Raw genomic sequence first — 14,223 nt, forward strand, 5'->3', positions numbered from 1 at the left:
CTAGTATCACATCCTATGGGTCCCATGTTTCCAGCCTCCTTTATTTTTCTTGTTAAGGACAGAGCGCTGGAGAAATCAGTTCTAATTTCTTTTTCTTTAAGCATCCTGTTTTTTAAGTCTTGTGATCCGTTCTGGGCCTCTGGGGAAGGATGGACTAGAAGTACCCCCAGAACAACAAGAACAGCAACAATAACAACTGGATTTGAATCATGTCCTACGGCAAACCAACAAGGCTACCCACCTGGAACTAAAAGAAGAGTTTAGGGTTGTTCTCCTGCCTCAGAATGATCATTCCTGGTCTCCAAATAACTCCTTGAACCAGAGCCATTAGCTCAGGGGTAGTCAAACTGCGGCCCTCCAGATGTCCATGGACTACAATTCCCAGGAGCCCCTGCCAGCGAATGCTGGTTTAAGCCCAGGGGTAGTCAAACTGCGGCCCTCCAGATGTCCATGGACTACAATTCCCAGGAGCCCCTGCTGGCAGGGGCTCCTGGGAATTGTAGTCCATGGACATCTGGAGGGCCGCAGTTTGACTACCCCTGCATGAGCTGATTTTGCACCCAAGATATATAAAATGGCAGTCTTTTCCACTTTCCTAGAAGATATTTTGGTATAAAGGCAGATGCAAAGATAACAAAGTGTGATGATATGACCATGTTTATTGTCGTCACAATATACCCTTTCGGCACCCCTCTGCTGCATGTGCCCCAGGCGAGTTCCTTGCTTACCTGCCCTCGCCACAACTCTGCTTTGAACAACCACAAAAACAGATTACAAGAAGAGGGCTGTTAGGGTTTAGTAACCAAGCCACAAGGCTGAGCTGCCCGGAGGCTTTGAAGGAATCACCTGAAATTTTAATACAGCTTTACATTTTAATTTTTCATCTACAGTGGTGGTGTACGCACTTCGGGAAGAACAGGAGAGAACATTTCCACACACGTGGGCAAATGCCACCTATTAGCAAGGCTGCCCGCCGTTCTGAGGATCTTAATTTCGATAACGTTTTAAAAATAGAAAATGATTCAATTCAAGAGTCTTATTTAAAAAGAGCAGTGTATCGACTTTCCATTAACACTTTAAACTCGATCCGTCGCCAGCAGGGCCAGTTCCAGAGAATGCCCAGGTTCCCCAGGGGTGGCTAAATGGTGGCTCTCCATGGGTCCCTGGACTACAATTCCCATGAGCACATGCTGGCAGGGGCTCATGGGTATTGTAGTCCATGGATATCTGGAGAGACACAGTTTGGCCACCCCTTTTTACTTGCCCCACTTGCCTATGCATCCTTCCTCTGAACACTCGTGAGCTCTCCCACCATCTGCAGTCAAGTCTTGCCCACCCGGCCTGCCCAGAGCCACACGGCACTGCACCTGATGGTGCTAAGGTACGCTGCTGCCATAGGATCACCCAGAAGCCAGTCTCCAGCTGAGCTAGGCAGCACATGAATGTCAGAACAGAGGTGGCAGTGCACCCATAAGCAGGCACGGGAAGGGTATAAATCAGAGGCAATGCACGAGGAAGGAATCAGCAGCAAGCCCCACCTGAAACCATGGGTCCTGGCAGCTGCCCCACCTCTAGATTCACTGTTCTTTTCCCCAGCCTCAAATACCCATGTCCCTTCCCTATAGCATTGCCAGGTTCACCCTGACAACCTGTAGGACAGGGGTGGCCAAAAGGTGGCTCTCCAGATGTCTGTGGACTACAATTCCCACGAGCCCCTGCTAGCAATTCCACTGCCATGGACTACAATTCCCATGATCCCCTGTAGAGAGCCACAATTTGGCTACCCCTGTTGCAGGTCTACCCTTGAAAATGCTTTCGGAACTGCAGATGGCCCAAAATCCATGCTCGCAGGGTCTCATGGGAATTTTAGTCTATGGACATTTGGAGAGCCACCGTTTTGCCACCCCTGCTGTAGAGAATAGGGGGGGGTGTACCGGGGCAGGAGAGAGGCCCAGCTGATGTTGCAGAAACATACCTACATCACTTCCAATATGACCAAGAAGAGACATCATCATGTGACAATGTTCTAGTACTGGGGTAGAAACTCTATGATAAATTTGACATCTACCATGGAGCTTTTGCCCAAATACCAGAGTGTTGTTCAGAAGTCTCTGAAGTAAAAATGTCACTTCTGGGTAACATCAGCAGCTGTGTGTAGGCTGGGTCTCTTTCTGTTGTGGGATGAGTTTCCACCACTGGCCAGCTGATTGCAGTGGGACAGTGGGGCCTGGTGTTCGGGGACCCCTGGTGTTCGGGGACCCCTGCCCTCCACAGAAGGTATCTGGCAAGCTTGCTTCACTTATTTTATAGTCAGCAATGTGCATGTTTTGTTCATAACTGTGTCCGTTGTTGATTAGCTGGGAAAGGAAACTATGCAGCTGTGGATAGGTCTTTTAAAAATCAGTGTTATAACCTGCAATGCTATATTTTTAAGCTTGTTGAAATCAGTAAGCCATTTTGCCCAAACAGAGAATCATAAAATCATAGAGTTGGATGGGACCTCCAGGGTCATCTAGTCCAACCCCCTGCACTATGCAGGACACTCACAACTACCGGCCCACCCACAGTGACCCCAATTCTATGTCGAGATGATGTCCCCCCCCCCCCTCCAAAAACAACAGAATCCCTGGTCAGTCTGAGACCAGATCATAAGAGAGACATTTGGAATCAAATTTCTAAAAAGCAAACAAACCCCATCCACATACGTCAGTTGCTCGGAAGAACTGGAGTAAGGAGGTTGCACATTTTAAAATAAATATCACAATAAACACACACACACACACGAGACATCATTTAGGAAAGGAAGGAAATCAGAGGGGCTTCATTGCTGCAGATATTTGCGTGGAGGCAAGCGAAATAACTCCAAAGAAAGGGACAGGTTTCCCAGTGAGGAATGGCCTGTGCAAGGGCTGTTCATCTGCTTCTGTTGACAATATTTTAAGTCCCTCCCAGTCGGCCAGCAGCCGGGAGACAGCAGCCAATCAGCAGTCAGATCACTGGTGAGTGCATTAATCATCAGTTTGGGTAGGGAGTCGATCTTGGCCCCTTTCTCTTCCATGATGGATAGCTGGTGCTGCCCCCTGATGGTTGGACCAACCTTTGGACTATCAAGATGTGCCAGGTTGTACATAAACTGGGATCAGGGCCTAGGTGCATTGAGCATCCCAGGCGGCCGCTTTCTTCACAAGAAAGTGTCTTCATGTCTAGGTGCTTCCCCAGAAGCCGGCTCTCCTGGACCCGTTGCTGGTAGTTCCTCGGAAAGAACTTCCGTGCTTTGGGAAGCCTTTCCCATGCCGCCATCTTGTCTGACTCGCTTCATGATTAAAATGAGAAGGACAACATAGAGGAGGAAGCTCGTCCCTTTCAGGGAAGTCAGGAGTCCAAGGTAAACGTTTCTGAGAAAGGAGAGACCAGTAAAAACAGCTCAGTTCCAAAAGGATCAGAAGAGACAAGTCTTGTCAAGAGTTCTGAAATAGCCTGAGGCAGAAACCGCCTAAGGGTGGAGCCATAGGTCAGTGGTAGAGCCTCTGCTTGACATGCAGAAGGTCCCCGGTTCAATTCCCAGTGTCTCCAGTTCAGATTGGCTAGTTTGATGGGAAAATCTCTGCCTGAGGACCTAGAAAGCCATTGCTGGCCTGAGTAGACCATATCAACCAACCTTGATGGACCAAGGGTCTAATTCAGGTAGGGTTGCTAGGGCCATTGGTGCTGCTGACGGGAGATGGGGACGATTGATGCAATGTGGTGACATCACCCAGAACTTACATCAATATGTCAGGGATATCGGGGAGGGAGGCACGCTCTGGCTTTTGGGCAAAACTCCATGGCTTCTCTATGCCCACAAACCAGAGCATCACCCACACCCCAATGTATGGACGTGACTTCTGGGTGATGTCAGCACACCATGCTAATTTGCGGCATTATTCTGGATTGGAGGAAGTTTGAGGAGGCAAGGTGTGGCCAGACCCCCTCCCAGACCAGGGGACCTGGGAATCTTAAATTTAGTATTAGTCATGTTCATATGTTCATTATTTCACCATATTTTCTTTTAAGTGCAAATGGAATCTAGCAAGAATTTTACATTTCTCCCTTGATTTCCACATACCGAAAGAGTAGGGGTAGGGGGGAGGGTTATTCTGAGCCTGCTTTCAGACATGTAAAGCAACTCAGGTTGCCAACATCCAGGTGGGGGCTGGAGATCTCTCCAGACTACAGAGATCTGTTCCCCTGGAGGAAATGACTGGTTTGGATGGGGGGGGGGACTATACGGCACTATTGCCTGCTGTGGTCCTTCCCAAATTCCCAGGTATTTTCCAGGCAGGAGTTGGGAACCCCAGAACTGCTTTCTATGGCTGTCAGAAGTAGCCTAGCCCAGGAGTGACTCAACCATGCTTGTCTGAATCAGAGCCGACAATTTTTCTAAACAGATCAGAACTCTTTGGCTGTTTGCACAATGCAAATAAGCCAGAGCATCGGGAGGGGGAAGATAATGGTGTTCCCAACCTCCAGGTGGGACCTGGAGATATCCAGAAATTAAATCTGATCTCCAGACTAAAGAGATTGGTCCCCCTAGTGCAAATGGAGGGTAGATTCTAGGGCGCTGTATCCCCACCTCAAACCCCAACCTCCACGACTGGGAACCCTAGGATTTTGTTGCTTTTATCGGAACTCACCTGAGTGCTTTTGTGTCATACACCCTGCAAGCCCCTGTTTCACCACAGGGTTTCATGCCCCACTTCAGGCAGGTCCTGTCAATCAGTGCTCCAAAGTACATGGGTGCTGGGAGCCCCCCTAACAAAGAGGACACAAACAGGAGAAGTTAAACTGGTCATGTTCTTCGGACTTTTCTGAAACCGAAAAAGGAACACAACCCAACCTTAACAGGTAGGGACTCAAAAGTTGAGCTGTACAATAAAATAATGTAAAACTTGTTAGTTATTTATTATAGTGCACAATTAAAAACAGAATAAAAACATCATAAAAACTATACAGAACTAACAGCACATAAGATCAAACGTGTTTCGACCCTACTGGGTCTTCCTCAGTGGTCAGAGCTGTGATAATCTATTCTATAGAGTGTATCTCAGCACATAATTATATAATAGCAAAGAGTGGTGACCATAGGTACATATCATAGGAGGTGGTCTCCAAAAAGGATAAAATTTACATATATTGGTTGGAGCCATAATTTACACATCCCATTCAACCACTCATCTACACTTTATAAAGAGCTTAATATAGATATTTTATATAGAGTGTATTATCACCGTTCCTCTGGAATATTACTTACACATAGTTTAAAACCTAAATTAGTATATCACTTCAAACAGGGTAAACATTTACCGAATAGTCTTCCGCACAAAGTTTCAATTCCCACAGCAAAAGATTTCAACTCTGGCGAAACTGTCCTGAAAAACAGGATGAAGAGAATAGGATATTTATGAATATATTTTTTATTTATATCATCAGACCTCTGTCTTTTAAACCTGGAAAGCCATTTTACAATATATATATGTGAGGGAGACTGTTCCAGTGAGAAACCGCTCTGTCAAGAACTTCTTATCGAAGTTTAGCCAATGCCCTCCTCTGGATGCCCTCCAGTTCATCTACATCCCTCTTCAACTGTGGTGCCCAAAACTGAACACAATACTCCAAGGGCAATTCCGCACATTAAAAATATAGCGTTACGCCAGCACAATGGCGTAATGCTAAAAAATAACGTGCCTCTGGCCATTCTTCACCTTCTGGCTGTCATGCTTTCCTCTTCCGCCTTCTTGCGCTTCTTGGCACATTGCACGCCTGTTTGAAATCGCGGAAGAGAGCAATGTGCTTTACCTGTGACTCTCCACCTGTCAATCAAGTCAGGCACCCAATCACCTTTCCCTACGTTTTCAAGAGCCTGCAATGTCAGCTAATTTTTTTAAAGTAAAGCTTCTCTGTTGAGAAAACTATGCATCTAATCATACATGCATAGTGCTTTTTTAAATGCCACCTCTTTTGCTATCATGAGCCTTGAAGCTTTTAAAAATTAAACTCAAGCCCAATTTTTTGGGGGTGGGGACTTTAGTGAGGCATGCTTAGTTTGCTAACTGGTGGGGGAATTTTTTTTTGCTCTGCCTGGACGATTTAATGCCTATTCATTGCTCCAGGCAGTTTGCTTTAAAAAAATTTTTTTTTACCCATCCCCAGGAGAAGGGAGAGGGAGGCGAGTGCGAGGGTGGGCACGGGAGGCAGAGATAGCATTACTTCGGCTCCACACATTTCCTTAGCGTGTGGCTTGCTGGCTGCTTTCCTCTGTTCGTGCTACATATTTTGGGGAATCCACTTTATACAATTCCCCAACTAATGCTTTAAAAAGGAGGATGTAGCTACCAGTTTGCTGCTGAGACACTGGATGTTGACAATGTCATGAGAAACGCCAAAAATATGGTGTCTGCAAAAGGTAATCCTTTCACCATATTTTCCGGGTTTGGAATGTCCCCAAGTGACATCTAACCAGAGCAAAGGAAAGTGGGGGTAGGGTAGTGACTGGATTCCCCTCCAGTGGGGCTCCACCTCAGATGGACCTTGGCCCAGACACCAGGAAGAACCAGGAACTCTTAAAATAAACAAACCTGAACATAATCATGTAGAAAGGTGTTGCTCCCAGACAGAGAAACAACGCATTTACGATCAAAGCAAGGATAAAATACAGAAACACTTTTGAGCATTCCTCCCTCGGACACTGGCCCAAAATGGCCGAGGAATTGCTGGGCCCGGAAGCTTCCACACAGCTGCAGTTGTGAAATACCTGAAAGAGAAGACACTGACATGAACCATTGCTAAAGTATTTCACAGTTTCACATAGCTGGAGAGCCCTGTTGGATCAGACAAGCGGTCCATCTAGTCCAGCATCCAGAGAACATAAGGAAAGCCCTGCTGGGTCAGACCAGTGGTCCATCTAGTCCAGCATCCTAAGAATATAAGGAGAGTCCTGTTAGATCAGACCAATGGTCCATCTAGACCTGGTTGGGAATCCCTGCTTTGGAGAGAGGGAGAAAATTTCTCTTTGTAAGCTTTCTTACCATGTCCTTTCCAGTCCCCAATGAACTTTTGCATCCTGCCAGACATGAGCTCATGTAGGTGATTCCATTGTCTCCACAAACAGGATCCCAATGGCCAGCCTCACAGTCACAGTCCAAATTGCAGGAAGACCAGGGTTTTTCCTCGGAGAAGGATGGCTGTCTGATGCTAAAGGAAACAGAGCACGCGCCTTAGGAAGACCAAGGAGTTCGATGGTAGCATTCTCCTTTGTAGGCCAACTTGTGTCCACTGCTCCCTTAGATGGTGAAAGTCAGAAGTACAATGCCTCTGAACAGGGGGGCTCCATTAGGCTTTGATAGACCATGAAACTGTACGATATTACTGATGCATTGCAGGTAAAAGCAACTTCTTTGTTGTGAATTCATTGCACATCCATTTCAGCCACATTCATTTGGGTTCCCCCACCTTTCTGAGCCTGCAAGCATCTTTGGAATTCCCATATAGCAACTGGGGATGCCAGCCTCTAGGCAGGACCTGGGGATTCCCTGGAATTACAGGTCATCTCCAGGCAACAGAGATCAGTGCCCCTGGTGAAAATGGTCACTTAGGAGGACCAGTTTATCCATATAGCACAAGTATCATGTGCTATGGGCCTCATGCTTCCAGAGGCCCCACACAGTGCCTTCCCCCCATGGATAAGGGCCATAGTCCATTTCTTTGCCCTTTCCCACTCTTTAAGGACACTTGGAGTGACACCCTTTTGGACTCCAACTCTTGTCTGACTGTTCCCACTGCTAGGGCCCCATGAATCCTTAAACTGGCTCTGGTGATTCAGTCCCTGCGAATCCACAAAGCACTCCTTAAAAGGTGGACTGTCTGACATTATACCCCACTAAAGTCCCTCCCTTCCTCAAACCTCTACAGGCTTCACTCCCAACCCATTGTTGGCAGCCCTATAATAACATGGTGGGCACAGGAACAAAATGGCTGCCACTGAAGGCAGAACCAGTCCCAAAATGGCTGTCACTGAAGGCAGAACCAGTCCCAAAAATGGCTACCTCAGGAGTGACAGCCAACTACAACATGGCTGCCACAGGAGGTAGAACCAGTCCCAAAACGGCTATCTCAGGAATGAGAGCCAACCTCAAAATGGCTGCCATGGATGACCTTCAGTCACCCAGTGAAGAGGCTGGTGTTCTGATAGCTGCTGCCGCTTAAGCAAGCTTTTAAGAAAAATCTGCACAGCCATTCAAATCTCCCGAAGGCCAGCTGCTGGTTAAAAGCTCCACGTGGCCCTGCCAAAGGATTTGGTGGGCGACGTGGCCCCTGCAGGCACCACGTTGGGGACCTTTGGCACGGCTGAATTAATTCCTGGTGGAGGATTCCTGTTCCTCCATTTCATTCACAGGACTGGAAAGCTGCACGACTAGACAGAGGGACTGTTAGGATTCATGGAGACGCTGGACCAGTCACGCATGGCAAAGGCCCAAACCCTTTCCATAAAAGGGGGGCTGCGTGACTGTCCTGTCCTGCCCTTGAGGTCAAGGGAGCAATAAATTCTGATCAGAGCATCATTGTTGAAATACAAGAAGGGGGGACTCGCAAGGACTCACAGGGAAAGCGAAATCACAGTCTTTGGCAGTCAACTTTTAACAACAGCAATGAGGTACAGAAAGCACTGGGGGACCCTTTTTTGTTTTTGGTGGGGGACACTGTTACGTTTTTAGACATTTCATCTCCATCTCTACACAGATCCCATTGATACATCTCTAGATGCTATGTATGCCACCTAGGGCTGCTAGTCATTGATCCTTCCCTCCTGTAATGTAACCAGAAGTGACATCATGCGGTCGTGGTGACACTCTAGGACAAGGTTTCTCAGCCAGGATTTTGGGAAACCCTGTTTTTGTTTGTTTTGTTTTTTTTATGAATCTGGAAGGGTTTCTCAAATGAGTGGGAACCCCTGGAAGGGCTTCTCGAACGGGTGGGTCTTAATTTTTAATGTGTTTTTAAGTGTGTTAAACATTTATCATGATATTGACCATACATGGCCATGCCAACCCCTTCTCCCAAAATGGCTTGGAGGGGCTGGGAAGGGGAGGGGCCCCAGGTGAGCGTGTCCACAGCTCGGCTTCCCAACCATGTTCTGAATCATCACGCCACTTCTAGGGTTTCTCAAAGCCTGAAGAACGTTTCAGGAGTTTCTCAATGGTAAAAAAGTTGGGAAAGGCTGCTCTAGGAATTTCTGAGATGCTCGTGGAGACTTCTTTTCTCTTCATTTTGCTCCCGCTGCTTCCCTTAAGCATCAGCTGGAGCCTGGAACCCAGCGGTGGGAGGTCCTCGACTATAGTATGAGACCTGCCTGCCCAAACGTCCCCACATTAACTTCTTGTGGATGAACAAATCTGCACAACAGGGCCAACCAGGGCTCATGTACAAGATTTTGTCAACCAAGGCTAAGTGGCAAGTTGAAAAAAATGAAAAAAATATGGGGGACTGGAATGGATACGCATACATGGGGTGGAGAGGGACACACGGCCCTCCGATACATAGATGGAATCTTCCCACCACCGACCTCCATGCCAAGCAAGATCACAAACCCGGAGTAGTTGACAGTCAAACCAGCCACCTGGAGCACTTCACAGTTGACCATGAAGTAGAGCAGTTGTGCCACGTAGGATATCGCAAAGGTGGTACACGCAAACTTCGCCATCCCCCTGACGTCCATCTTAAACCTCTTGATGAGAAAACTTCCCAAGAACATCCCCACAATGGCAAAGGGCAAAAGGACCACACCTGCAAAGGAAAGGGAATGGCAGCACATCCTCACGCAAGGAAACAAAAGGGGAGGGACTTGGCAAAGAATGTCCTTAGTACTGTATGATGCCCTGCAGGGCCTAGTCTGCACACAATAGATAATGCACTTTCAATGCACTTTAGAAGTAGATTTTCCTGTTCTGCACTGGAAAATCCAGCTGCCAAAACACATTGAAAGTGCATTATCCTTTGTATGCAGACTAGGCCCAGGGCAGCCAGGTCTCATCAGACCTTGGAAGCTAAGCAGGGTCAAGCCTGCTCAGTGCTTGGATGGGAGACCACCAAGGAATTCCAGCATTGCTAGGCAGAGCAAGGTCATGCAAACCACCATTGAAAGTGTCTTGCTTTGAAAATCCTACAGGGTCACATTAGTCAGCTGTGACTGGATGGAACTTTACACACATACAGTATGATAGAATCATAGAATCATGGATTTGGAAGGCACTTCGAGGGTCTTCTAGTCCAACCCCCTACATGATGCATAATCTGTAACTCTGAACATCAGACCAGGGTGTGAAGTTGGTTTGTTAAACACTGTTAGGGTGTTGTTTGCAGGCTTACATAACAGCAACCTTGCTGACACTTCAGCAGGTCTGGGCTGGGTCTCGGGTCACCATCCTCCAGATGGGGCCTGGAGATCAGTTCCTTTGGAGGGGACAGCAGCTTCGGGGTCTGGTCTCTGTGACATCCCATCCCTGCTGAGCTTAAGGTTGTGTTTATAAATACCTGGAGAATTGAGGGTAGAGCCTGGGATGGTAGGGTTTTGGTAGGGGAGGGACCTGGGAAGGGTATAATACAACCTTTCTCATATTTTTAACCACTGAGAAACCCCTGAAACATTCGTCAGGCTTCAAAAAACCCCAGAAGTGGCGCCATCAAGAGGAATATGCTTGGGAAGCAGAGCTGTGGACACGCCCACCCGGGGCCCCTCCCCTTCCCACCCCCTCCAGGCCCATCATTGGCCATTTTGGGAGAGGCGGGTTGACATGACCATATTTGGTCATATTACTCGATAAATGCTTAACAATTATATATCTATATATTAAAGATTAATTAATTCCCGCCCATTCAGGAAATCCTTCCAGGGCCAACATGAAACCCTGGCTGATAAAGCAGTCAACCTTGCAAAACAGCCATTTTTCTCTAGGTTAAGTGGAACAAATGTTTTAAAAAGAAAGAAAGGAATGCGTGATTTCTGTCATCTGAAGATCCTTGTAATTCTGGGGGATCTCCAGCCTTACCTGGAGTTTGACACCCTTAGCTCAGCTTTCTCTCCAGATTCTGTGCTTTCTAAGCCCTTCTCTCAAACCTTGAGGAATTTCCTGGACTGGAGTTGGCAACCCAGCGGTCATGGTCTGGTTGGGTTATGCTTTGAGACCCGCAGGCTCCCTTGGGGTTAAAAATTTCAAGGAATGCCTCCATGATATACAATCAATGACACCCTCCGTTGTTCTCGAAACAGGAATGCTCACTCCACCCTCCAAGTCAAGTCCTCGGGGAATTCTTTTAAAAAACAGGGGGGGAAATGTACTTACCGATATAAAAGACCGCTTTTGAAATAGATACGTTAAATTGCTGCTCCATAAACTTGGCTTCGTACGTTGTTCCGCCAACCATCGAGTTGAACTGCAGGATATTGAGCAGCAAAAAGACCAGGAATATGACGTTGCTGAGGAGCTCCTTCACGGAGGGGAAGAACCCTAGAAGGAAAACATCGACATCTTCTCATGGTCTGCTGTCTCAAGAGCCACGGCTAAGTACACACACCAATGTAACAGTGTAGGGCGGCCTTTCTCGGCTTTTTGACCATCGAGAAGCCCCTGAAACATTCTTGAGGCTTCGAGGAACCCCAGAAGTGGTGTGATCATGTGGAATATGGTTGGGAAACAGAGCTGTGGACACACCCACCCGAGGCCCCGCCCCTTCCCGTCCACTCCAGGCTTCTCATTGGTCATTCAAGAAACAGTGAGGTGAGCCAGTATAGTATAGTGGTTAAAGTGCTAGACTAGGATCTGGGAAGCCCAAGTTCGAATCCTATACATTGTTGCAGAAAGCTTGCTGGAAGATTTTGAGCAGGCTGCAGACTTTCAGCGTAGCCAGTTTGGTGTAGTGGTTAAGAGCAGTGGATTCTAATCTGGAGAGTTGGGTTTCATTCCCTGCTCCTCCCCATGCAGCCAGCTGGGTGACCTTGGCCAAGTCACAGTTCTCTTAGGGCTGTTCTCACACAGCAGTTCTCTTGGAGCTTTCTCAGCCCCACCCGCCTCAACAGGGTTTCTGTTGTGGGGAGAGGAAGGGAAGGTGATTGCAAACTGCTTTGAGACTCCTTCATCGAGTGAAAAGCGGGGTATAAAATCCCAACTCTTCTTCTTCTACCTCACAGGATTGTTGTGAGGTTAACACAGAGGAGAGTAGGACGATATAAGCAGCTTTGGCTCCCCAAGAGAGGTGGGATACAAATAAAATCAATAAAGCCGGGAATTCCGAGAAGTCGGCTGTCAACCTTTGACTGACGACAAAACCTCCACCGGCGACTGCATCGGTGCCTCCATTTTGCTGCGGCTGTCTTGGGTGATCGTGTAGACCTCGCTCGGCTTCTCCGTCTGCTTTTTCTCTTCTCCTTCTTTCGGCAAAGAGCGAGGCAGGAACCAGAAAGGCAAAGCAGCCAACACGCTGGCAGCTCCGCAGATCAGCAGCCCAAGCCACCAGGCTCCCACCCAACGGACGTCCTTCGAATTGATCATCACCGTATCTGGGGGGAAGAAACACCGTGACAGTAAGCTCCTGTATCACCCAAAGGTTTTTTGTGGGTTTTTTGCCTTGCGGCCCTCTGCAGAGCTGAAACTCCTCCCGATTTGAGGGTTGACTTCAAGGGTGCAAATCAGCTCAAAGGGAGTTCGGCCTTTCCAAGCCCTTTGAAGGCTGTAGCCTTAAGAGGGGTATCTTCACAGGGTGGCTGTGCTGTTCTGCACGGGAACAGCTAGATTTGTATCATACTTTGGAGACCTGAGCCTATTCTGCACACAATAGATAATGCGCTTTCAATGCACTTTAGAAGTAGATTTTCCTGTTCTGCACAGGAAATCCCAGCTGCCAAAGCACAGTGAAAGTGCATTATCCGATGTGTGCAGAATGGGCCCAGGAGAGCCGGCAAACTCCAGGTGAGCAAAGGGGACCTCTCAGAGTTACAGCTGCTCTCCAGCAGACAGAGAACAGATCCCCTGGAGAAAATGGCAGCTTTGAAGGGTCACCAGCTCTGCATTGGGAAATACCTGGAGATTTGGGGGATGGAGCCTGGGGGCAACAGGGTTTGAGGAAGGGATGAATTGCAGCATGATCCTCTGCCAGCATGGTCTATTGGCAATGGCTCATGGGAATTGTAGTCCATGGACATCTGGTGAGCTACAGTTTGGCCACCCCTGCCATAGACTCTACATTCCATGGGCAGCCGTTTATGTTAGGGAGATAAACCGTGATTGTGAGAGGGCTCCAGGTTTCACATGGAGGTTGGCACCCCTTGGTCCATATATCCAGCTGAGGTCCTTCACCCTACCAGCTTGGTGTAGTGGTTAACAGCAGCAGCCTCTAAACTGGAGAACGGGGTTTGATTCCCTGCTCCTCTACATGCAGCCAGTGGGGTGGCCTTGGGCTAGTTACAGTTCTGTCACAGCTGTTCTCACAGAGCAGTTCTGTCAGAGCTCTCTCAGCCCTACCTACCTCACAAGGTGTCTGGTTATGGAGAGAGGAAGGAAGGGTGTTTGTAAACTGCCCTGAGACTCATTCAGGTAGTGAAAATCGTGGTATAGAAACCAACTCTTCTTCTTCCCAGACCCTGCATCCAAGGCTCCTCCCCAAAATCTCCAGGTCTTTCCCCAACCGGAGCTGGCAACCCTATGCTAAGCACATGGTCTCCTACTGAGACACAGATCTTCCTCTTTCCCTGCAAAAAGAGTTTGTTTGCCTACCGCCTTGCAAGGACAGAAAAATGCCCAGATTCTCTTTCTGAGGAGAGAGAGAAACACATGAAATCTACAGCTCTTGCACATCTTGTTTCTGTCAAATGCAATGATCAAGAGGCAAAGTTTTGATGCAAATATAGTATAAATAAATATAATATGAATATATATAATATGCGAGTCCCTTGGACTGCAAAGCAAACAAACCGGTCAGTCCTAGAGGACATCAGCCCTGACCTCATGAGAAGGAAGGACTCCCTGGAGAAGAGCCTAATGCTGGGAGCGATCGAGGGCAAAAGAAGAAGGGGATGACAGAGAATGAGGTGGCTGGATGGAGTCCCTGAAGCAGTCGGTGCAAACTTAAATGGACTCCGGGGAATGGCAGAGGACAGGAAGGCCAGGAGGATCATTGGCCATGGGGTCACAATGG

General features: G+C 47.9%; 1 protein-coding gene across 4 annotated transcripts in view; it reads right to left on the reverse strand.

Annotated features, from left to right (window-relative positions):
• Positions 1-639: 639 nt before the first annotated feature.
• LOC143838586 (solute carrier organic anion transporter family member 1B3-like) overlaps positions 640-14,223 on the reverse strand; it is a 36,251-nt gene continuing 22,667 nt past the window's right edge. For all 4 annotated transcript variants that reach the window (XM_077340147.1, XM_077340149.1, XM_077340146.1 and 1 more), the window contains exons 8-15: positions 12,341-12,589; positions 11,376-11,540; positions 9,624-9,819; positions 7,065-7,230; positions 6,615-6,790; positions 5,344-5,408; positions 4,674-4,791; positions 640-3,395 (exon numbers count right to left, since the gene is read on the reverse strand). In XM_077340147.1, the coding sequence (XP_077196262.1) occupies positions 3,182-3,395; positions 4,674-4,791; positions 5,344-5,408; positions 6,615-6,790; positions 7,065-7,230; positions 9,624-9,819; positions 11,376-11,540; positions 12,341-12,589 (1,349 nt within the window). In that variant the 3' untranslated portion in view covers positions 640-3,181. The remainder of the gene's footprint in view (positions 3,396-4,673; positions 4,792-5,343; positions 5,409-6,614; positions 6,791-7,064; positions 7,231-9,623; positions 9,820-11,375; positions 11,541-12,340; positions 12,590-14,223) is intronic.

This window comes from Paroedura picta, chromosome 5 (genome assembly GCF_049243985.1).
Source record: "Paroedura picta isolate Pp20150507F chromosome 5, Ppicta_v3.0, whole genome shotgun sequence".
Lineage (NCBI taxonomy): Eukaryota > Metazoa > Chordata > Lepidosauria > Squamata > Gekkonidae > Paroedura > Paroedura picta.